Here is a 26,060-nt window from a genome sequence, read left to right as displayed (position 1 = left end):
ATATTGGCTAAAGGATTTTAGCAGTGCTGGCCTGAGCCCACAAGGACAGATCCCTCCGCCTTCCTTCAGCAGCACCAATTGCACTTGAGGGTTTGCTATTATTCTGTATGAACCCCGCAGTGCTCCAGGTCTGGATGCTGACATCAGACTGCTCAAAGTGTGTCTAGACCCCGCTGGCAGTGTTTCTGCAGCTCCCTGCCTGTACCAGGGGCTGTGTCTGCAGCCTTGTTCTGGAGGCAGCTTGCACCAGAGCAAATGCGATTGTTCTCATCGGATTTTATGAATTCCCTCCAGAGTTCCTACGTAACCACAAGTACATTGGGGGACTTTATCCCTGCTAATTTCAGACTACAAAGTCAAATCATGTATCAGCTGAATCTGCACAGGAAGGCTTATTCATAAGTAGCAGCAATGAGAGGCGACTACAGTGCCTGCCAAGAGACTTGTCATTAGCTCATTAGCAGAGGACATCACATTCTAAACCAAAGAACTGAAAAGGAAACGTCACCTTGCAGCCATGGCCCCTTCTCCTTGTGCTGGGGACATCTTGGGAAACAACAGGCAGGAGTGCTGTTCATCAATGCTGAAGGCATTTTGCAGTTGAGATACGAAGAATAAGTAGCCCCATCCTCCCTCCTTGCCCAAGGCCTTTTGCAGCCAGTGCCAAGAGTGGCTCACAGGGCCCTCTCAGCTGCACTCACCACTGGAGTCTCACCCAGAAGCAACACACGGCCTGTTCAGGCCGGACAAGCCCGTCTCCAGACACAACAGCCCATGTACCGGCATAAAATACTGAGGTGAGTGCAAGATGTACAAATACCTGTTTAAAACCAACATCAGTTGATGCCTGAACATTGTGAAACAACACAAACCTGAACAAAAACCAAACCAAAAAACCCCACCCACAAACTCACGTATAAGCAAAGGTAAAAAAAATTATTAAAAAAGTACAAAGGAGCACAGGAGAACCATCAGACAGTTTTTGATCAGGAGAACTGGATAGCAGCTGCTGGGGAATTTGAAACTGAAGCTGCAGGACTATGGCCAACTGAAGAGGGTGACTTTCCACAAGCAGATCTGCAGCCTTCCTGTCACATCCCACTTGTCTCCTAAGCAAGCCTGCAGGCAAAATATGGGCCAGGGAGATGATTCACCTGACTCTTCTGCACAAGCTGACTCCTTCATTCTGATTAACAAGAACTTCCCCACTCTTACCTCAGCACTTCCACACCCATTTTTTTTCTTGCACTATCATGATGACGTACAAACCTCTCAAAGAGAGAAGTCCTGTATCTAAAAGTGGTTAGATAAATGCTCCTCTTATCAGAACCATTGGTTTAGTTACTCTGTTTTTCAGTTATACTCACTATCCTCTCACTTTCTGATGCTTCTTTCCTGTCAGTTTGTCCCAAGAAAGGTTTTAAGCTGCTTAAGCTACTTTTCAGGCTTGGCATCTCTGTCCTGGTTGCTGCTGTTGCAGCTATTCCTGTACAAGTTTTACACGTTTTGCCTCAGCTTAGGTTAAATAACATCTACAGCTCTCCAGAAATAGGTTACATAGCATAAGATACAGTTACAAGACCCAGGATCAAGAAATAGGTTGCTGATTTTAAGAGCACGTTCTCATTGATCAGTCCTCATTCTGTCTGGAAGGGACCTCTGGAGGCCTCTCAGAAACTGTCTTTACCCCATCTATGTTGTCTCAGGCTCTCCTCAAAGGGCAGGTGCTGGGCCTTGCCAGCTCAGTGGCTCTGCTGGATTTGCTCATCACTCTTGACAGGAGGCCCAGGACAGACATGCTATCCCACAGGTGGTTTCCTGAGCCAGGTAGGCCTCACTGTTCATACGCTGCTTCTGCATTACACCAGAGACCTGAGCTTCATCTCCTGCTCAGTCAGCAGCAACAACAGAAGCATCACTTACAACGAACAAAAAGAGTTTTATTTGAACATATACACACAGGGATAACAGAGGTATCTGAGTAATCAAATATGGAATGTTTAAGAAAGTTAAAATAAATAAGGATACCAAGTTTTGCCAGTGCTAGGTCCAGCACCAATGTAAGTAAATGCCCTCTGAACAAGTCTGACTCTGACAGGACCATCCCTGCAGAGCCTGTAAAGATTCCTACCACCAGAAAGTGGCCAATAATTTTGGAATACGAAGAGTCACAATAGTGCTTTCTAGTGATGTGCATTCACACTGTTTATTCACTACTTTCGTCTCTTATTTCTTTAATAATATCTATTAAATTCTGGAGTCCAAAAACGTAACCCGTGTCTTGGCCCTCATGCACCACACTATCTTCTCCATAGTACTTGCAGGTTGTGTGGGCAAAGTCTATCATGCGGACATCGACAGTACTGGCAGTTGGTTTGTAGGCATAGGCTCCTGCTGACTCATCTGAAGATTCCTCTGAAAGGTCCTCTAGGTCCTCTGGATCCGAGTCAACGGCAACTTCCTGCCTTTCCTTTCCATCATAGATGATCAGCAAGGAGCTTGAATAGAAGCGATAGGACTCCTGTTTCTCCAGCACAGACTTGAGTTCAGTAAGTTTTTTAATAACAGACTCAAAGAGTTCCCTGCGCAGGTATTTGCCATTATGAAAGAACTGGTAAAGTGCTTCTTTGAATCCTTGGACTGAGAGTTTTCTTCCATGGTATTTATTCATGAACATCAGCTGGCCAGTACCTGCCTGGTAAACCTGCATGTACAAACACAAGACAAGAGGAAAGGAATAGTTAAAATTGCTGGTACATTAACATCAAAGCCTTGAGGGGACACAAAACAATTAAAAACTAAAATAGCATGCTCCTTTAAAGCTTTTACAAGATGACATACTGCTCTCTAAAACTGCTCTTGCACAATTAGAGGAATTGCTATCAACAGATCCAGCAGCGCCTGTGCAACTTAGAGGAAGTGGAAAATTCCTTCAGTTTACATCTGAGCTTTTCCACCCAGAATGTAAGAATGAGGACTTTAAGTGAGATCAGGAAAGCTGCAGCCGGGATCTCCAAAGTCAAGCTACAACTTGTACCACAGCCACTCATTCAGCTCATGACCTGCCTCTGCTCTAAGATGTACCAGTTGATTCTCAGCATCAGAGCAAACATTCCTATATAAAACTAAGGTGTACCCCACAATCATCTGTATGAGAAGAAGTCAGAGGTGCCCCTGCAGGAAAATGCCTTCCTGCAGGAAGGCATAGGAGAATAGTCTATACAACCGATAGTTCAATAATCCTAAACATCTGGGTCAAGAAAAGATTTCAAGTGCTTCCAAAGTTCCTCTTTGTTTTCCAGCACAGGTCAACACTGGAAAGCGAACAGTGGCCATGCCCTGATCAAATCCCAGCACACTGTGGTTAGAAATGCAGCTCCCACACTTTCATTTCTGCCTCATGTTTTTCTCTGAAGTTGAACAGTGAGCTGAACACCACACATGCCAACAGTCCTGCTGTGGAACAAGTCCTAGCAAACACTGCTAGCATTCCTGGAATCTACTGGATAGGAGGAGAGAAGCTTCAGAAAAAAACTCAAACACAAACATGTTGTTTCCCATTTGTCACTCTAGGAATACAGAAACAAGTAAACAAAAAATTCAGGTGAAAGTCCACACAATGTCTCCTCATCTGGCAACAAGTCTTATCGCATTTACCAAGCATTTCTTGCCTGCACTTTGCAACAATTCTATCTCAAGCAGTGAAAGATCGAAGTTACAGAACAGAACTGATTGCTTATTAATGTTTTGACAAATTTCCACATGCTTAATTCAAAATGCATATAACTGGCCGTCCCGTAACTGTTCTCTGTGAGATCCTGAAATGTTAATTTAATCAGTAGTTTTAACAGTTTTGAACTGCTGATATGGTGCAGGAGGCAGTTTGTGTGTACAGAACCTGCAATCACTGATGCAGAGTGTGGGCTGCAGGTTGCTCCTGCAGATGCTGCCACCTCCAGCTGATCAGTGACACTAAAAATCCTCACTCCCCACTGTGAAGGAAACAAAGCACAGCAGCTCAAGGGTAACAACCTGTGACATGACTACATAAACCCCAAACTCCACTAACAGAAACAGGTGCTAGACTGTTGGCCACACGAGTTCTCCTCTCACCTGCATGCCACAGACTCGCACTCCGATCACGGCCGAGGTGCTCTGCTGACACTTGCGGATCTGATTCGCCTTCTTCTCCTCGGACGCGTCGTCGCCGTGCTGCCGGGTCCCCATCTTCAGGTCCAGCACACACGGAACCTCATAGCGAGACGTCAGGTTCTCCAGCAAAATGAATTCTGATCAGTTAAGGAACAAGCTTCACAATGAGGAATACAGGTTTTAAAAACATTACCACAGATTTTGTAGCTCCTCCTTCTTAACTTTAAGCATATCCTAATCAAGCCTAGAATAAAATAATCTAGAAAAATTACAGTTACATTAACTTAAGATGTCCACTCTGTTTTAAGACAGCTCCAGTTTTACTAGTCTTAAGAGATTAATGAATTTTCACATTAAGTGAAAACCAAAAGCAATCAGGGTTATACAGAAACATAACACGGCAGCTGACTTTGAATTATGAAGTATTTCCTGTCTAGCAAGAGACTTTTTTTTCTGTGGTAAGTGAAGGTTTTGTGTGTTTGTATTACCACTCAAAACCAGTGAAGCATTTTCATACCATCTTTACAACTTTAAAACATCTGTATTACTACTGTTCCAAAGATACCACACACTTCTTAGGCAGCTTAATAATAATCTACAGTGAAATGGTGAGGGTACCAGCCAAAAAATCCTATCAATATGATCATTTATTAGTCATAGATGTTTCAGTAATCCATCACCGAAATGCCTCACACATGAGAAATTTGTTTACCTAATTAAATTAGTATTTAATTACTACTACTACTACTACTGTATCAAAGCCTACAGCAAGGCAATTTTTTGATAGAATGCTCAGGGTGGAGATGTTTGTATATGGTTCCACAGCACAAAATCAATGTGCTTCAGCCTTCATGGATTCAGTCAGTTTTTTGTTTCTCATGCTCCAATCCTACATGACTGTTTATATTCCACTTTTCTTAAAGCTTATTAAAAAGAGGCTACTAGAAGCAGAAATTCTAGGCACTGGAACACTCTCTATATTTAAGAAACTGATGAAAAGAGGAAGAGGACACTAGTTTTTAAGATCACCAATTTCAAAACAGTAATAAAAAGTGACTCATCTGTTTGGAAAACTCTCACTAAAAAATGTCTTCTAATGTCACTAAAAGATGTCTTCTTGTGGAAGACACCAAACACATTATGCTGTAAAACCTGTCCACTAACCCACAATGTGAAGATTTTAATTCAGTTCTCTGAATTTCCTAGCTTAGGGTACTTTGTTACATGCTGGAAAAGCCCATTTCTAGAAAGTGCTGGCAAACCCTTCAAAGGATGCCAAATAAATCACAGCTTCAGAGTCACCTGGGACTGCAGTTAAGCCTGCTCTGTACTCTTATCTGAAATGTTCAAGAAATAAAAGGCAGACACTACTCATTCCATTGATATGAGGTACTTTCAGGAAAGGATACTATATTGATTTCGGTGCTTTGCATTTTCCTTCATCCGCTGTAACTGTTGCTGGTGACATTTCATGCTCCAAGGATTATGGTGTTTAAACTGAGAACTGACATTTCCTTTTTTCTCTACAGTATAATACAAGACTTCAGATTTCTTCAGCCACTCAAATTCTTCCTCCAGTTTGTGACTAGAAAAACAGAACAAAATAGCAAATTACAGGTCAAGAGGAAACATAAGCTCTTGAAGAGGGGTTGTCAATGGATTTAACTTCACAAGCTATTTTGCTCACTTCATTAGCAGCAAGCAAAAACTTTATTTTCCTCTCTGTACATATGAACAAGATGCCCATGAGTAGTATTTTGACCACTACAAAGCCACTTCCATACTAACATAAATGAGCATATAGCCAAATGTTACAAAACACCTAGTAATTCTACTTATATATCCTTTACCTGTGTGCATGACTTCTATGAAGTAATGCAAGAGGTAGTGATGCACTGTAAGGTTTATCCTTTGCTAAGGTCACTGGTTTTAGCACAACACATCACAGCTAACAGTTTATGGTGGGCACAATTAACAGGAATGAACAAGGGGGAAAATATCACTAGCAAGGATAAATCAGGATTCCTAACCAAGTATGGCACTTAGTAGCACTTAAATATGTTTGTGGTTTGTTGTTTGTTTTTTTTTAACTATTGTTCTTCTGCAGGTAGGGGAATGTACTTTGTTTGTTTGTAGGGGTGCTTTTTTGTGGCTGGGTTTGTTTGTTTTGTGTTTTTTTCTCTTTCTGAAGCTTCAAAAATAACTTTGGAAAACCTGTTTCAAATTATCACAGCGCAAAAAAATGAGAAGACCCAACTCAGCCTTTACTGAGGGCTAAAGACATACTAGTTTCACTAGTGAACCTGTCTGCACTGAAGAGATCAGGAAAAACAAAAGAAACTAGAAGAAAATGAAAGTGAAAGAGTTCTGGAGAAATCTCTGGAATTCTGGAACCAGAATTTGACAGCTAAATGTCAAACTTACCTTTTCATTTTTTCCTCTTTCCTGTGCTGTCGGACCCACTCCTTAGAGATCTTCTCATTTTCTAACAACACTGTCTTTTTGTTAGTCCACCGCAATAGCTTACTTTTGGGTTCACAGTCAGAGTTATCTAAGTTTTCTAAGTTATCGTGGTCCCCATTTAATGGATATGCTATTAGACATAAGTTTCCATCTTCATCCTCTTCAAAGCTCACCGATACCACACCTGAAGAGAAAAAGGACCCAGACAGTTATTAATTACTCAAGTGACAAACAAGCTTTTTAGAACGCATTGCTTTACACTAAGAATACAGCAACTTTATTTTTTCTCTTACCCCAGTCCTTAGTTTATATCTTGCCACAGGCCAAACCTCATCTGCCAACCTAACAAATATCAAAAGAGCTAGACAAAAATGACACCTCACAAAAGACAATTTATCATATTGGCACAACAATGATACAAAATGTCATTTTCTACCTCTGAAGCAATCAAGTAACAATTAAATAATAACAGGACACAATTTCAATTAACAAAATTTTTATTAATTAAAAAAAAAGCTGACTGGACTGATTCTAAGTGAGATGTAAAACATTTGTTAACATTTTGCAGTGAAAAGTGATGTGCACAAAAAAAATTCACACCAAAAACCTTTTAAATTTTGCATGACAGCAAAGCAAAAAGCACTTATCCAAACAATACTTGGTTAATAGATCCCCAAGGGAAAGAAAAGATGTGCAAGGAGAACAAAACAAGGGAAATGCCACATTACAACAGAAACTAGTCCAAAAGTTTCCACTTAGAATCACCATGTTTAATTATACATTTTCTTCTATTTTTTGGAATATATTTTATTGATACTGGTTTTGCAGCAATCTTGTGGAGTAAGTAACAAAAATGCAATACAAAGCACATCTGTTTGTGGTACAGAAGCATGGTGAATCTCAAAAGCATTTTTTCCTCCTCATCCTCCCCTCAGGAGTCTCTAAAGCACTGCATTGCATTTTAAGAGTCTTAGTGGAGCACTGACATATATGCCCAGTGCTGCATGAATAAGTCTCAGAGGGTAATGGAGAAGCCATAACAATTATCTGAATTGTTTATTATTTTGTTTTCCAGTCCTTTATTTCACATCAATCAGTCTGCACAGTTCACTCATCACTAGCTAGGGAGAGATCTCGGTGAGAGACTGGGATTTCCAAGCTGGGCAGGCAGCTCCCAGACAGGCAGTGGCTGAGGCAGGGAGTGCAGAAACTCTGACTGTCCTGCTGTCACAAAGGAAAGGACAATGGGAAAAAGGGTGGGGGAGCCAGCTAGCAAATGGCTTCTTTGCCTTTACTCTGGGAAAAAACCCAGGTGGACCAAGTGAGGCCTCTTCCCTCTAAATCACTCCCCATACTTCCCAGAAAGCCACATACACTAGTACAGTTGTTCTGTTACATTTCTGCAAAGTATCATTCAAAGATCAGATTTTCTTCCAGTCCAACAGAACTTGTAATTAGACATGGCAAAAAGTCTCTGTAAATGAGCAGAGAATATTAACTCTGAAACATCACTGAAGTCTTCCATCACTTTCGCAAACAGAGCACAAAACTTCATCACCATCATGGTTGTTAAAATCAATGTGCTTTAAAAAGCAATTCCATTTTAAAAAAGTGCTTCAGACATATTATTTATTAATCATCAGGCAACAGTTAATGGAATAGGAGAAAGAAAAAAGTATTCCTGTTAACTAGTGCAATTCTTAGGAGAACTGGAATTTCCACTCCTACATAACTTCTGACTCAGCCTCATCACAGCTACTTGATCCTTGCCTACCTAAATGCCATGAATTTTCATTTCCTTAATGGCAGAAATAACACTGCAAGTACTCAACAAGACACCTTACTGGCATATACTTATTGCAATTGAAATGAAAGTAAGAGGAGAAATCAAAGCACAAAAGAGACCATACCTAAGCTTACACAAAATGCTATTATCTGTCCTTACCAAATACTTTGTAAACAAACATTAAACAAGTAGCAAAAAAAAAAAATAATTCAAATTCAAATTAAAAAAAAAAAATTAAAAAGTAGAGAAGTACTGAAAATGTTCTCAAGCTGTTAGCTACTTACCTGTGCCTAAGGGAGATATATGGGCTATCACCAGCAGAGTTGCTCTACTCTAATGCTGTTAGTCAGCCCAAACACCAACTTGGCAAGCATTTCCACCCTGCATCTCCACAGCCTGCCTCAGACAACATCAAAATACATGAAAAAAACCCCTAAAATCTCTTCCACACAGAAGAGATTTCAGAGAGAACAGAGAGCACAGCACACTTGCATTAAAAGAAACGAAAAGCCCAACCCCATTCAAAGGTTTGGTAACTTACCCTCATATTGTGGAGTGAATTTACGCATTTCTGTCGGGAGAGTCTCATAGAACTGGTGTTCTCTCTGAATAAGAGGTTTACAGATGGTCTTGTCATTAAACCGGAGGACACAGGAGTGTCCTCCAACTTGGTGGACAAAAGGCTCGAGCAGGACTCCCTTGGAATAGTGCTCCACTTCCATTGCTCCAAATGCTGGGCTCATCCTTGTAGCACATTAGACAGAAGGCGGCGGCAGTAGTGAAGGCAGTTCAGAGCCTGAAGCCTCCGAGACCCGCAGGTGTTTTCTCTGATTCCAAAGTCTGTTAAGGCAAACACAAGAGCGGCGGCCGTCAGTGTCGGCGCACGCTGGGGCCCGGGCAGCAGGACGAGAGCGACGCGGGGCCGAGCACCGCCGAGCGCACACCGCTCTGGCTCCGGACGCGGCCGACTGCGGGTGAACGCGGGGCGCGGCCGGGCAGGCTGCGGCGGACACGCCCCCGCCGGGCCGCGGCCAATGGGCGGCCGGGCGGGGCGGGGCGGCAGCGGCGCGGGCCCCGGCGCGCTCCCGCGCCCGAGAGCGGCGCGCCAGCGCTCCCAACAGCCCCGCCTCTGCGCCGCCCAGCCCGGGAAACCGGCAACTGACACCGAGCGCACAATCCCTCCCTTCCAGGCAAAGACAGAAACCAACCGACGTCCAGGGTGGGACGTTTATTTCACCGGTTCATTCACAACATGTCAGATACCGAAAAATATTAGAAAGATACAAGCTCTTCACGGGCAAGCCCTAATGCCAACGTGCCATTTCCCAAGAACGTTTATTTTCCCTGCAGTCAGCACAAAGCAGTGCTCTGTGCCAGCGGCATCAAAGGACCTGCTTCTGTACCCTGTGACCGCACGCCGCTCGGTTCTGGCCAGACGCCAGTTTCATGCAACCTGCACTTCAGAAAGCAATTAAAGGAGTGACCAAAACATGACTGTTTTGTTCTCTGCGTTCCAGTAAATTTTTAAGTCGAGTTACTCTAATTTTAGACCAAAGCTTTAATGATTAACTTTTTGCGGCTAAAAACAACCTCATACTCATTTTGCCTGAAGATAGTTACATGAACAATAATGCATTTAATTCAGAGACTACAAAGTGTACTAGGTCACAGGTCTATTTTTATTTGTCCTCCTTAGATATTTAAAAGCTTTACATTAACTGGCAAAGCAGAGACCTGCAGGCTTAAAGCAGCGGCACTACCAGAACTACATACGCCTACAGCATGTCCTGGACATAAGAGCATTAATTGAATTAAACAACTAAACTGCTTAAAGAAACAACAGATCGATCAACTGAATGAACTCCAGGTCCTGGAATGTTTACCTGCACCTAAGGATAACAGGTCAATAAGAGCTGAATGTGTTTTTGTTGGTGGGGCTTTTTGGTGTTGTTTTTTTTCTTTCCTCCTTTCTTCCAAGTGCCTTATTTGACAAAACATTATCAGGTGGTTATTTTTTCCTTTTTTCCCCCCCTTTAATCTGGAACAGTATTTCCCAGAAACAACACTGTCTTCTGATAACCTATATTATTAAGATTAGAGCAATATCAATAAAGTTTAATTTCTCTTTGTACTACTTTTAATTTCCTAGTATTTTTTCTAATGCAGCTACTGCATCACGACAGAATTTTCTCACCTACGTCAGCATCAACAATTTGACAACTCAGAGACACACCTATAAAAACCTCTCAGTTACACCCCAAACACAAGCCACTTCAAAAAAACCTACCCAACTGCACCAAGCTGAGCAACCCTGGGCAATCCCGGCCAGTCCAATGTATCTCTTCAACTGCTGCAGTCAGAAGGGAGCATTGTTACTGCTCCGGAGCCAGAGAGATTTAATTCTTTCTACACGGCTCCCCACTGTAGCACTCACTCTATGCAGAGCCACACTTGAGTTTTCATTAGGATTTTCTAGAGCCAATAATGCCTTCCTTCTGGAATTTCCGAGGGAAAGCCAGAAGTGTGCCAAGTTTCACTGGAGGTGCGGTAATCTTGCAGTGGCAGAGCTTTATACTGGCACAGCCACATTTAAGAGCCTTGTAGAACAGCAGTACAAGAGCCACTTCTTCCAAGACAGCATCACCATTCTCCAGCTGCCTTCCTAATCACCCCTGATACAGAGACACTGATTGCCAACTGCAGTGATTCAGACTGAGTAATATCTTTTAACTTCAAACACTTAAATCTGTCCCAGTCCTCCCGTGTTACAGTTGCATCAGCAGTTAAGTCTTGAAGGCTTTTATGCCATAGAAATGACTCTAGTGAACATCACCTCCAACACAGATAATGTACACTTTGTTTACCCAACACATCTTGAGGGAGCTCATTAGTAGCAGCTCAACTTGTTTGTTTTTCCTGGATGCCCAAGTGGTCTGGACAATACTTGTACACAGATCACTTCATGTACTCAGCAATGGAACTGTCAAGCACAGAATTGGACAGGACTACTCATTCCACTTCACCCTCTCCTGAACAAGTAAGATCACATCACACAGTGTAAATTCCCATTCGAGGAAAAAGAAAGCAAGTTTTTTTAGTGCTTTGATATTACACAAATTATTTTATAAGTTTTTATAAATTATGTGGTATTTAGATAGGGGTGGGTTTTTTTGGGGAGAAATGTTAGAAACATTTGTACATAGTCAAAAACAGCATACCCAGTCAGCACTACCAGAAGACAAATGTGACTACCAGAAATAAAGGAGGAGGCTCACACAAATGAAGATGAGTTTACTGTGCCCATATTAGTAAGCTCTCCTCCTGTTTTTATCTTCCAAAAACTACAGCACAACTCCCCCATGTTCCGTTTCTACGACTGAATTTCTGTAGTACATATCCCTCCTGGAAAAGCTAGCTATTAATACAGCTCTGCAGTAAAAACTGTGTGCAAGGACTGCTGAACAGAGCATCAGCAAGGAGTCACTTGTTATAAAGCCTTCAGCCAACCTCCTTAATTGTGCAAGGCAACTTGGTGCCTGTTTATGAACCGAAACGAGGTATGATTTGAACACAGTAACAGTGCTAAAGAAGACAGCAGCAAGACCACATAATCTTGTCAACTTTTTAGGTTTCAATGAGGCTTTAGTTTTCACTTTGAATTTATTAGGTAAACAGTGCTTCTTGAATGGCTAAAATATATTACTTGATCAGTCTGTTTTCACCCAGTGAAATTCTTCGCACTTGCAAAAAGGTTTTGAGTATGATCTTACATTTTTTTCTGCTCCATGCCTTAATATTACCATTACTAACAATCAGGATTTGTTTGTCATTTTGGCTCTCCTTAATATCTGGAATTTTGCCATTCAGATTAACAAGGCCTGGAGCACAACCGTAATGCCCATCAGAAAGGCTTTGCACTGTTTCATTTGTAAATACCTTAATTCCATAAAAATTCACAATATGCCAAAATGGTTGCAGCTCCTTACAAATAAAAGCTTTGACCTCAGACCAACAGTTTCAAGTGGCATTGATGTTGACCAGCACAAGCACAATGCAGTTCTTCACTGCCTTTCCTCTGATTCTACACCCAGTTTGTTCTCAATGCTCTTTGGGGAAGAAAGAGCCCAGAACATCTGTTTTTAGGCAATCTTCCCAGACAGCAAATGCAGGCTCACTGTACCCTGCCCTTTTCCTCCTACATGCTTTTAAGTGCCTTTTACTAAGAGATTTTTTTCAAACAACACATCAGCTAAAAAAGCAGATTTACCAACTCTTCACATGTCAAGCATTTTAAGAGAAAAATCTGACATAACTTGAAGGAGAAAATAAACATGTGCCTAGAAACAGTAACATTAGCTTGAGCAATGTCTTTCTTAGAGTAACCAGCAAAAGATGTTTAAAACCCACACCTACAAACCAGAAGTGACATCTACAGACATCCCCAGCACATGTGACAATGACCATCAAAAGAATACCACAATGAATTCATGTTTTCAGGCTTTTAATACTAATCTCAGGTGACAGCATTCTTTGGAAGATACTTCACGTCATTACAGATTCTCCACTTAGTCCCACAAGTAATTGTATTAATGAACACATCCACTGGAGAGCATAGCTCTCAATTAAGCAGCAGCCCTTCCTTTGTAACAATCTCAAAAATAATACACCTCCTGCCAAAACTTTGTAATGGTAGAACTACTGATGAAGAGCTGCCCTTCTATTAAAACTGTTAAAACTGGGTTCTCTCTAGTGCAGGCTTTTTAGTTTGGATGGTTAGCATCTTTAACTCCACATCATCATAAATCAGCTTTACAGGGACAGAAATAGCAGGGCAGCAAAGCTTTCTGCCTGTCCTTTTTTCTCAGTTCACTGGGGAATGCAGAAGAAGCTGACAGGGTAGAGATCTGGTGAACAGAGCTGCTGCAGGGTGCTGGAGCAGACAAAGTAAAGCCCCTTCCCAACCAGGAAGAACCAGGTTGCAAGGTCTTGTGGTTTGACACCGGCACAATGCCAGGTACCCACAAGAGTCACTCATTCACCTTCCCCTGCCACAGCTGGGCAGAGGAAAGACAACAAGAAGTAAGGGTTCACAAATGGATATGATGACCAGGAGAAACAGTTCAAAGGTGAAACAGGCTCAACATAAGGTTGTGAAGTGAATTCATTACTAACAGAATCAGAGGAGGATAATGAGAAGTAAAATAAACCCTTAAAACACCTTCTCCCCCCAACCCCTCTCTCCTTCCCACCAACAGCACAGGGAGACAGGGCACAGGTGATTTTGGGTCAGTTCTGCACTGAGGTTTTTCTTCCACTGCTCCAGGAGAGGAGTCCTTCCCCTGTGAGACTGTGGGGTCCCTTCCACAGGAGACAGTTCTCCATGGACTTCCCTAGCATGGGTCCACTCTCATGAACAGCAGCCATATAGCACCCACTGCAACGTGAGTACCTCCCATGGGGCAGACAGTCCTCTCAAAACTGCTGCAATATGGGTCACTCTTCCATGGGGTGCAGCCCTCCAAGGACAGGCTGCTCCAGCCTGGAAGCAGGGCCCCCTCTTTCCACTGGGTCTCCCACTGGATCACAGCTTCCTCCAGGCACCCGCATGGCACCTCCCCTACGGGCTGTGGGTGGATCTCTGCATCCCCCATGCATCCCCCGTGGATCCCCATGGGCTGCAGGGGCACAGCTGCTTCACCATGGTTTGCAGAGGAATGTCAGTTCCGGTGCCTGGAGCATCTCCTCTCCCTCCTTCTCCATGGACCTTGGTGTCTCCACACCAAGGTCCATTGTTTCCCTCACAATGTTCTCACCTCTTCCTCTTCTCTGACTAGAAGCAAAACTCTGTGATTTTTTTTTTTTATCTTCTTCTTAAATACATCATTACAGAGGCATTACCAATCTCTCTCATTGACCCAGTTTTGGCCAGAAGCATGTCCATCTTCAGAGCAATCAGAGATTGGCACTGCTGGGCACGGTGGAAACTTCCAGCAGCTCCTCACAGAAGCCATCTTTGTGGACCCCCTGCTACCAAAAAGCAGGCCCAAGCAATACACAAAGAAACAGAAGAATGGCACAGTCAGCCAGCCAACAGGAGAGAAGAGTATCAGTGACCTATTAGATCAGCCAAAGAGAAAGCTGCTTCAGCCCAAAGAACATTCAGGAAGAAACAACAAGGTTGAGAACTGGCCACAGGAAGATGCAAGTAACAAGGTGGAAAACACACAGTATGTTTTTGAGAGCCCACCCTACCACCTGTTTCAAGCACAACACTGAAAAGGTACTTGAGTTGACTTACTCTGAGTTAGCAAGTCATTACATTGCTCCAAGAGAACGAACTTTCACAACTGAAGCAGAATAAATACATTATAAGAGCCTACAATAATACACCTATAAACCAAGAGTGGTTATAGGAATTTCTCAAGTCCTCATATGACTGAACTACTTGTTCCTTACTAATAATGTGGTACTTTACAAATAGCAAGGTACATTCCTCAAATCAAAGAAAGCAAAAGATGCAAATTTAGAGTATTAAAATCATTAGATATGTTAAATATGCTCAGGTTCAAAGGTCTTGCACAGCTTGTGATTAATTTTGATGAAAATCAATGCCATTCCTCCACACAAAACACTGTTTTATTAGCAAATATGCCCAGAGTAACATTAGCAATGATTTGCTTCTAACATGCACTCTAGCTACTGCTTGGTTCAGGAACTGAAGTTACTCTGATGTGTTCTGTTTTCAGGAGTTCTTAAGATTAGAATCTAGATATTCATATCCTCTAGCATCCAGTCAGCCGCCTTAGAACAGTATCAGAAATACATTTAAAAAATTAATTGCATCACATTAGGGAGCAAACATTTTAAAATAAATGTTTCTAATTCTTAACAGAAAAAATGAACTCTGAATTAATTTATCACAATTCTTTTAAACAATTCCTGATTTTGAGGATTCATTGTACCTCTACAAGTAATGCAAATTCCACTGTAGGATACTTTTTGAAGCCTTCTGTACCTGCAACAGAATTAATATAACTAAGTAGTAAAAGCTACAGTTTATTATTTTTAACTCATTGAGAGAAATAACTTTTTAACTCATTGTGAGGCAGAGCCCACATAATAATGTGCTTGTATGAATCCTACTGTTTTGGGAAAAATCTTAAGAGCAGCCCTAAATTTTCCATGATTACAAAAAGCAAACACTTATTCTGGTAACTAATACGGAGGGGAAAGTTTATCTTTGGTAGAAAAGCGCACTGACATTGTCAGTTCTCAGATTATTTTTTTTTTAATAAATTAAGTATTATAAGCAGCAAATAATTCAAATTTAATAAAGCAAACAATAGTCTTCAACACCATGAGAGGTAGAGGGACAGTGTCATAGCATCAAGGGAGAGGAAATACTAGAGCCTTTCTTTAAAAGAAAGGCTGGGGGAGGAAAATCCCCCTTTTTCATTGAGTACAACTTGAAACAGGCGGTTGTGATGACGAAATGATGCTGAGCTGTAACTTTCTCTGAAAGTCAAGGTTATTTAAGCTCTTTTGCAGCAAATCAATCAATATAATCATCATTAAGTTACACGACTTGTACTCAGGGATGAGTAAGCGCGACGTTTTGTAAAAACTCAGCAGAACACTTGCAAACTCAAGAGTAACTAACTCCTTCAGACCTATATATTCGGTCTATGTGTGCATTCCCTTTGGAAATAGAAACACTTTTACTATAGCTTTTAGTGGCAAATCATGAGGGTGCTGGGAGTCAGACACTGTAGTGGCACATCCATCATAACCACCTACAGACACAAAAAGCCAAGAAAGAGCGCATTTTTCTTGTTGCATGTTATGTGCTTGGGGCTAGACCAATAAAAGAAGTCACTTGATTCTTAAAAGTATTGATATAATGTCTTTTTCTTTTTTTTTTTACTTATCTTTACTAAATGGCTGGTAATTGCAGCTCTCCATTGTTGTAGTTTAGAAAAATTAAGGAACGTCTGCAGATAAATAAGGAAACTAATCCCTTGGATTAATTTCATAAATTAAGGGCTATGCACTGCAGAGGCACAGTGGTTGTCAACAGAAAATTCTGAGTTGGGAGGGACCCAAAAGGATCATCATTTACTTAATCATGCATAACAGATGGAATACAGAAACCCAGAATTACACATGAACTCATGCACAAAATTCCTGCAAAACACATTTGCAAAACTCTTTGGAAGCATGACGACTCCATAGCAGTCTTGGCCCATCAAGGCAGAAATCTAATCCTGTTTTTACCATTAGGTTTCAAAACATTAGCAAACAATGTCAGCAAACAAAAGATTCCCACCAAGGAAGAATGCATTTTCCTGCTTTCAAATTGCCAAAAAATATTTTGAAATGCCCTAGCTTCTTCTGAGGATGCCAGCTATATCACATCTAAAGGTACTGCTCCTTTAGATATTTCTTCCACTCTTAAAGGAGAGGGACAGTCCAAGAGCAGTTACAATGGCAAAGAACTCACAAGTGCTACATTAAAGTCCTGTTCTGCTGTTTCTCAGGAGTGTAAGACAGCACCCTGAGATATCTTTTCTTGTAACCAGAGCATCAAGCCTTTTCTATTCACTAAGAATTTTGTCTGTAATACAGAAACAAAAGACAATGCACTGAGGTAAGAAAAATGTATAAATATGCACTCTTTCAATGCAAAACATTTTTTTAACTAGCAATGTGTTTATCCTATCTCCTTTTATTCCCTAAACATGGAGTTCGTTTTGTCTTCCTTTAAATATAACCCAAACACAGATATAAACACTGTCACAGAGATTAAGACATGTATTTATACCTGAATATTTAACACCATAACTGCAGAGCCACCTCCCATACCAAAAAGACTTTTGAATACAGCTTTAACAGACAAACTGAAGAATTATGAGACATTAGGTATAACATATTAAGGGAGGAAACTACACACAAATCAATCTGAAGTTGCATAATGTTCTATGACTATTATTCCTCATGCACAATTATTTCTATTTTCCTTAAATCAGGTCTACACTATTAGGAGAAATTCAATTCCCCAATAGTTTTGTCTAGAAGAGCAAGGCAAGTCACTAAGGCCATCTCCAAGAATTTCTGGCTTTTTTTCATAAGCATGCACAGCAACCCCTCAGCTGCAATTTCTTAAAATTCAGCAAGGAGGTTATGTGCCCAGTGCAATTGGTATTTCAAGATGGAAAAAAAAGCAACAGCTTTCCGTTTTCTTGACACCATTTGTAATCTGTAATCTTAACACCTACATACACAAAGTTCTGGAAAAAAGCCAGTTTTACCTCTCAAGTGAAGCTATTTTATCTCCCTTTAACTAAAATAAAGCTAAGTTACTAAGCATATTCAGATAGAAAAAGAGCATGCAATTCTGACCCATGTAGTTTTTTCCGGGATTGTGTAATTTAAGAACCAGTCTCCTTTCCAAGTAAAAATGCCATGGAAATTAAGAAACCTGAACCACCAAAACTAAGCTACTTAGACTTCCTATTTAGAAACTGATCCATCTTAAAACGGTATTCTGGCATCAGCAGCCAAAATCACTAGCTGCTACAAAAAGACAGTACTGCCCTTTGTCATGGAGAAACCAAAATAGCACTCAGCCTTTAATCTTCTGAAAATATGACAGCAAGAGCTAAATTGTGCGGATTACACACATGAAAGTATTATTCAAGACACCAACACCCTCAAAAAATTCCACCATTAAGATTAAAATAAAACCAAGGCTATGCCTTTCTCATTACCATGAATTTAGCAGTCTGGGAACCGTATTTTGAGTCACTCAATGAAAGAATATGGAACCTTTGTGACCAGCCCTTCAGTTGTGACCCATTTGCCATATATGATAAGAAAAATAATGTTAATGTAGGACAAGTGTCCTTAATCAGTCCACCCTAATTTAACTACACAAAGAGTTTCTCTCCATGTAATTCCTTTAGAAAACCCAATTTCTAATATTTTTCATACCATAAGCACTAGGGGCCCAAAGGACAAGACTATTAAATTAAAGCTTTGATGCCTAAATCCTACAATCCAAGGTAATTCCTTGAGCAAGAACTTCCAAAGGAATGCACAGCAAAGATCATTAACAAATAAATCATTACAAGAAGAATGGTACTCTAAATGCACAGTTACCTATTACATGTTTCTCATTCATGTGTATATTAACCTATACCATTCAATACACCTCAAAAGAAGTTTAGTCCCTTGATATTGAAAAATTATTGAAAAGCAGCCCAAAGATAATCATCATGTTTTGGAATGCCCAGCCCCATTTTTAACTGTAGTTCTACAAATGTAGGTTCCAAGAATACTTCTGATGATTAAGATAAATGGAGTTTTTGCTCCAGAACAGCTCACATTAATGAGACACATTTAGTATATATTTTAGAACTGTATTTACGTTTCAAAACATCTCAAACTACTGCAAACACACCTCAATTCAGATAACACAATGCAGATTTGCATCTTATAGGGAAGAGTTTGTAAGAATCAGTGACCTTATACACCAACTGGGACCAATTACAGGCTTAGCATAATAATCTCTGCCAAAGAATTAATCCATTTTAATCTCAAACAGTGTACATATTCAAACAGCAACACAAAACCACTTGAAAAAAATCTTATCAATTTTGGTAATCTAGAAAAGAAAGCTTCATCAGGAGTTTGGCTGTATTGCCCTTACCCTTGCAGCAGGATGAAATACATTTAATGATACACAAGAGCTAGCTAGTTTAAACACCTCAGGGCAATGGGACACAGCTGAAATATGTCTTATTCCCTTAAAAACATCTGTTGCTTTAGAGGCAGTTTTCATAGCAGCCAGCAAGTGTGCACTGCACAACTGTCTTCAAAGAGACACCATTACTCACCAAAAAGGGAAGAGTCAGGCAGGATGATTGCCAAAAACCTATCTTTTCTTCAAAACTCCAGAACATAGCACCACCATCCACAGTGTGCTGATGTTCCGATTCTGCATTTCCAAAAAACAGCACACTGTGAAGGGGAAAAAAATATTTCAAGAAGAGTATGGAAAAAAGCACTTTATTTTATGAAAGCAAACTTAGCACACAGTGATATTAAAACATTATTTGCACTTTAAAACATAATCACGATTCAGCACTTAGGTTTAAATACGTCAAAGACTTTGTTTAAAAGGAACAACTTGAAGTCAGTCATCCTCTCACCAGGGAATTCACTGCAGCTCCATCAGCATTTACTTCATCTACCTTTATTCTCAAGAGACTACTTATCTATCTCCACAAATTCAAAATGACACCCCCAACCATTTTGTTCCCACCCTGCTGGAAATGATACAACTTTAAATTTTTTCTTATGTAACTTTGGTCAGGGTTATCTAGAACTATACTCTCAACTTTAATACTCACACATGTCTCATCAGAAAACTGACTGGCTCTATTAAGCCAGAACCAATTTTCCTACGGTATCTTAAACAGATTCCCAGTTACAATGACAGTTATATTAGTATGAACACACCTACCCATCAATTTAACCTTGTATCTCCTGTAAGTTGAATCAACCTTCTGAAACTGCTAACACCTTAGAAAGATCAAGATGATGCCTATCATGTCCGGCAGTTTCACTTCTCATTTCTGTAACCTCATTAAACTGAATTATGTCATTAAAAAAAATAAATTGCCATCACTGTCACATCATTGTCTCCATATATCCAAAGCACAAAGCAAATAAATTGCCCTTTTTCTGGAAAAAGATATGAAAAAGGAAAATAGCAAATGTCAAAAGAAAAGAGGTCATCTTCAGGAAGCATGAAATTAAGCAGCAAAATTAAGCACCCAAAATTCCTGATAAGGTTTCAGGCAGCGTAGAAAATTTCTGCATCACAGCACTGCATAGCTATTTGGATATACTTAAAGCCCTCTGTGCTTCAAGAAAATAAAACCATTTTTGCTATGCTCATTCTAATACAGGCTTTGGCATAAACCCCCCGAACTCTTTTTTCATTAGAAAAAGAATCTCAATAATTGTATCTTCTGACCTTGAGTCTGTTCATTTTAAGTCTCAACAACCTGAGGCACTATTAACCAGCTTAAGCAAGTTATCCAAATGAAGTGCTTTGGGTTTTTTTTCAGTTCCTTCCAATCTTCTGGATGCCAGCATGGCAGGACAGAAGATGGACCAAGAGAGGCAATATAGCTGAATGGCTACTATGTGAATTCAGTCTATTTGGGCTCTTAACTGGCAGATGAGCATGTTCTCAGCTCCAAACCAGGCTTGTGCCACCTCTTGCCCTATCATCCACCATCTCCTACCATCCACCATGGCACACACACAAAGCAAGACTCTCAGTGGTCAAAACCATTTTATAAGCAAGCCTTTCTTTTTCCAGTAAAAATGCAAAACTGGGGAGTAACTGGTTCCAGCTGTCTCCAACAGAGAATCCTCCACATGCAGGAGCAATCCAGACAGAGGGTCAAAGGCTGCACGTTGATCACTGATAACAGCAGAGTGGTACACTCTGTACCGATTATGAAGATTATCATTCCCTTATTCTAACACAGCCCATCTTTCAGAGACACAGTCAGGGCTAAAACAGCTTTGTGCCACACAAGCCAAGAATTGGAAGATTTCAGATTCCAAGCTCTGAACACCTGATTAAACACAACCAATGACAGACCTTCATTTGAACAAACAATTTTGTTTACATTATGCCTTCCACTATTTCAGATTTTGCAGGAGAAATTTCTAGCTGTTTGCAGCAAGTGGTACAATGTCAGACAGCTTTTTGCAGAAGGGGGGAAAAAAAGAACTATTTTGCAATAAAATAAGTTACTATGAAAGGCCCTAAATTAACATTATAATGAGATATTTCTAGAAAAAGTTATAGAAACATATCTGCAGTTATACCTTAAAACTCTTAAAATATAACTTCTTGGTATTTGTGAACTATCCCTGTATTGTTTCAAAGATGCATTGACCTTGGGCAAGACAGGAGGCCAGATAGAAGAATTAGCAAGAGGAAAAATCCTCTCCCCGCAATGGAAAATTTTCATCTCTTCAAGCAAGGCAGAGATGCTCAGCCGGACCTGCGTTGCCTGGAGACCAAATGCAGCTTCTTGCCAAGAGGGAGGAGCTAAGCATCAGCAAATTCAACAGCTGATAAATGGATGAACTGAATGAGAGGCAGCAAGGTTTTTCCACACCAGTGTAAAAACCTGACAGTTTTCAGATAACGGTTTGAGCCCATGCTCACTAGATCAACAAGAATTATTATGAATGTAAAATGTCAGCTTAAGAAAGCTTCAAACTGTTCTATATTTGGCTCTTACCCCCATACCTTGGGTACAACTAGAGCAGTGAATACCACACAAGATAAAAAATTTAGCTGCACCTCAGTTTCTGCCCTTTCAATCTTTGGATGTGGTATGTGAACTTTTGGAGTATGTTTCTACCCATTAAACAAGTTCTGTGTTTAAGCAAGGGTGCAGAAACATTAAGGAAACCAGTGAAGTACATCAAAAAGGAAGAGCCTATACCTCAGCATCAAAAACCACATCAAATCTTGTTTCACTTCAAAAACCAGCCTTTGCCCCCAGCCTTTCCCACTTGAAGCACAGCTCCCCAGGAAGGACAGCATCACGCATGTTAGAGAGGAGACACTTGTTTTGCCTATTCTGGTCCCTGACCTGCTCTCAAGCTCAGGCAGGCATTAACCCAGCTGCAGGAGCAGCACTCCTGACTTTTCAAAGAAACATATCAGCTATCTCCCAGTTTCTAAAGACCATCAAATCAAGAATCATTGAAAAGAACAGTTACTCCAGAATTTACCTAGATCTTATCTAATTCAATTCACTCAAAATACTCAGACACTAAAGAAACAGAGATTTCTAAAGAATGGTTTGTATTTAATTTATCCCTGTAGGTAAATTCCACAAGGATTTTGTATGTCACTAGTGAAGTAGATCTTTCACTGACAACCTGACAGCACACATTTCCCTGCCTCCAGCTAAACTAAAAGGGCAGACATTTGTGTGTCACCACTGCTGATAGACTGAGACACCCCTCAGTGCCTCGAGGTTTGCACCCTTCCAAAGAAAAAACATCCCCAAAATAACCTCACGCTCTCCAGCTGACTGGAGAACAACTAAAGCAACACCAACACCACTGATCTGCATGGAAGCTCAACCACTGACAGGCAGCAAAGAGGTTCTTCAACATCTTTTCTCATCCTGACTGACAAATGTTGAATCTTCCTTCAAAGCAACTGGTAGGGAAATAATTTTTGAGAGTACAAAGCCCAGGATGCATATGACTGACCACTGTCCAGTTTTCCAGCTGCTTCCAAACTACCATACCACATAGTTATGACAGCACTGATCTACCTTTCCTCCAAAAGAAACAGCATAAAGCTTCCATTACTTGTATAACTGAAGTACCACAGACAAGATAACAGACTGCTACTTCAGAAAAGCGTAAGTATCAAAGACAGAAAAGGCAGAAAAACAGTTTTTCAATTAAAAGAATGTAAATTTATGAACAGCTACATGGTCAAGTTTAACACCTGGATTTTCTTACAAACAAGCATATGTGAATGGCTGTAATCCTTTCCACAATCCTTAACCAGGAGATACTTCTGAACATTTAAGATTGTTTTTTAAAAATAATTTTTCCTGAAGTCTGGCAGTTAAATCACTGGGTTTATCCTTATTTACTAAAGAAAAAAACGCAACAGCACTCTGTAAGATGCTGAATCAGCAAAAGTAAACAAATTAATCAGTTCATTTTAAAAACACACATATTTTTGTGTGGATGCATGTGCACATAAACCCAGTTTCCATTCCTTAATGTTACCACTAAGTCCTGAAAGTAGAAATTAATTCAACTTGAAGAAAATTTTACAAGTAGTTTTTGTCTACTAAAGAAGAAAAATCACAAGCAAAGTGGCCAATTCTTGGCGGAAACAACCTTGATCTTGTTAGTCGCAAGTGTCAGATCTGAACTGTTCTACTACCATTTCAGTGCTGCAAGTTGAGTAATGACCAGTAACACATCACCTAAGAAGTTAAACCAAACATTAATATTCCACAACCAAATATTAAAGCAAAATTCTAATTGCAGTATTTGACACAGAACTGTCCCCTTAGACAGTCACAAAAAGCATGGGGACACTAGATGCATTTCTAAAACACCTGAGTATGTGGGACACATAAGGCACTTTGTCAAAAAAAAAAAAAAAAAAAAGGGCGGGGGAAAAAAAAAAGCCTACAAGTAAGGGCGATTAAATGCCAGCATATATCAGGAAAGGTATCAATGTTAAACAAGTGTACTTCTCACAGTGGAATTAAGGCCAAGGGCATATCAGGGTGTAACTACCAAGAAGTTGTTATTCTAGCAACAAAGATAAAATTTATTTTCTTAAGCTGGATGCCTATTTCCAAAGCCTCAACCGTGTTTTTGTTCAAACCGTCTGCAGCTCCCAATCCACGTTAACAAGGTATTACAAAATCGTGATCCTCAAACCAATTCTGAACAAGGCATCACCCAGAAGTTCAGAGTTTTACAGAGAAAAAGGGTATTCTTGAGCATCACATCCACTTACGCAACACATCCCGCAGCACCCATTTTTCATTTAGAACTATTATCGAGCATACCAAGCAGCCGTCAGAGCAGCAGCACACCCATCACCAGGGCAAAACGGACAGACAACGTCTGACGATTCACAGAACTGCTGAGTAACAGCGTGAGGCGACCACCAGCCCCGGGCTCAGCAGCCACGGAAGATACAGCTGCGGTCCCCCCGCGCCGAGCCCGGGCCAGCGCGGCCGGCAGCCCCCGCACCGCGAGCCCCGCGGAGAGCTCAGCAAGCGCTGTGCGGACGGGGATGCTCCGCGAACGCTGTCACCGCTGTCCCCCACCCCGGCCATACCCACATCCCCGGGGTGACTCCAGGCCAGGGGCCCCCCTCCCTGCCCGCTGAACCCGGCAATGCCCCGAGCATCCCCTCCGGGCAGCCGCCCATCCCCGACTCGTCGGGCCAGGCACCGATCTGCGGGAGGGCGGGGCTACAGCTATCCCCTCAGCGGCGACCACCCCGGGGGCAGGAGCGGCGGCGGGGCGCACCCGTTACCTGGTGCTGGGCCGGCGCCGGCGGCGGCCTCAGCGCTTTTGTTCCTCAGACGTCAAGATGGCGGCGCGGCGCGTGGCCGGCCCTCCTCGCTCCGGTGCGCCCCGCCCTCCCGCTCGCCTTCCCATTGGCTGGGCGCGCACCGCCGCGCGCTGATTGGGCGTCGCCGGCGGCGCTGTTGCCAGGGGAGCGGAGCAGGGAGTCCGCGGCTCGCTGCCCCTTCCTCGGGCACCGCGGCCGGTGGCGAGTGGCGCCGTGGGGACCAGGCACTCCTCCGGCTCTGCCAGCGGGCCCTGGGACACGGGGGGCAGCAAACACAGCGCACAGCCTCCGGCTGAGCGGGCAGAGCTGGGAAGCCGGCCGTGGCCTCAAGCTTGGAGGCAGCACCCCGGCACGTACAGGCTGGGGCCTGCTGCGTTCGCCTCCCTGACCTGTGTATTCCTCCTCCGCAGGCCGCAGCGGCCATGGACTGGGCTCTCCGTGACTTACCCTCAGTGCCTGCTTGAAAAGCATTTGTCCCTTGGTGTGCGACACACGCCTTCAGTTCGGACGGGCCCAGGGCGCGGCTGACGGGCTCCATCACAGCCTGCCCGCAGAGCAGGCACAGCACCTGCAGGGCCCTTGAAGCAGAGGGGGCTCGTAGGGCTGTGTGCCTGAGCTCACTGCACATCTTGTGCTTCTGTTTCTATACAGCAAAAATCTCAGGCTAACGCAGCTGGAAGTCCTGGAGGCTCCCCCTACTCAGCTTTACCCTGGATGACTTTCTCGGGCCAGTGCCTGATGTTCAAAATGCAATCACAGTAGTCAAGGTTTGAATGCAAGGCCATGAACTGCGGGTAACAACAGAGCCACCAGCATTGTAAGGAAAAAAGAATAATGAGATTATTGCAGTTTAAATTACTAAGCAACAGTCTCTCTGACAATGAACTTAGTAACGCTCTGCCATCTAGTTAATCACACTAATGAGACAGAACAACTCTACTTAGATACAAATTACTATGCATTTCATTTAAGTAAAGGTCAGAGAGCTAAAAGCCACACAAGCCACCACGCTTCTGCTGCACAACACACCCAGAAACAGGTATCCTCTTTTTCTAGAAGGGACCCAGTCTTTCTGGCTCTGAGCTGCCAAGGCAGGGCTGCATAGGGCATCTTGCTCAAACCTCCCACTCCTGCCTCCCGACTGCCTGCCTGTGTGTGGGCCTCCGGCTTCTCTGGCTCGGGAATGGCTCCTTGGTTTGGAGAGGTGAGCATTGGTTTACCAAAGAGGTTTAGAGGGTAAGAGATCTCTGGTTTCTAATTGTTCTAAAGTAAAAGCATAAGTAGAGTCTTGTGTAAGAGACAATTATACCCCTCGGTTCCCACTGCATAAAATTTTCCTCTTGTTCATCGGGCTGACAGTCAAAGCCAAGCAGGCCTGCTTGGTGAGAGTGTTCTCATTTATCTGGCTGGTACCATCATAATTACCTTGATATAAAAATCTGTTTTTGAGTGTGTCTCTCACCATTTAAACCTGATGACTTCCCTTGGATA

The 26,060-nt window shown here is 42.0% G+C and overlaps 1 protein-coding gene across 5 annotated transcripts; it reads right to left on the bottom strand.

The window, feature by feature from the left end:
• Positions 1–1,919: 1,919 nt before the first annotated feature.
• Positions 1,920–24,619, bottom strand: IP6K2 (inositol hexakisphosphate kinase 2). Of its 5 annotated transcripts, XM_015641160.2 has the most exons (7): positions 24,531–24,619; positions 19,297–19,420; positions 8,943–9,241; positions 6,577–6,799; positions 5,562–5,737; positions 4,114–4,289; positions 1,920–2,704 (listed from the first exon to the last, which is right to left on the bottom strand). In XM_015641160.2, exons 3-7 carry the CDS (start codon positions 9,142–9,144, stop codon positions 2,207–2,209), a joined length of 1,275 nt encoding a protein of 424 aa, XP_015496646.1. In that variant the 5' UTR covers positions 9,145–9,241; positions 19,297–19,420; positions 24,531–24,619; the 3' UTR covers positions 1,920–2,206. The 5 variants fall into 5 exon arrangements, with proteins under 5 accessions (XP_015496646.1, XP_033373296.1, XP_033373297.1 ...); XM_015641162.2 differs by lacking the exon at positions 19,297–19,420 and having other exon boundaries at positions 2,178–2,704; XM_015641163.3 differs by lacking the exons at positions 19,297–19,420; positions 24,531–24,619 and adding an exon at positions 10,689–10,703 and having other exon boundaries at positions 2,178–2,704.
• Between the last annotated feature and the right edge of the window lie 1,441 nt (positions 24,620–26,060).

Source organism: Parus major, chromosome 12 (genome assembly GCF_001522545.3).
Source record: "Parus major isolate Abel chromosome 12, Parus_major1.1, whole genome shotgun sequence".
NCBI lineage: Eukaryota > Metazoa > Chordata > Aves > Passeriformes > Paridae > Parus > Parus major.
Note: the sequence above shows the minus strand (reverse complement) of the source record. Positions and strands in the feature narration are given on the sequence as shown.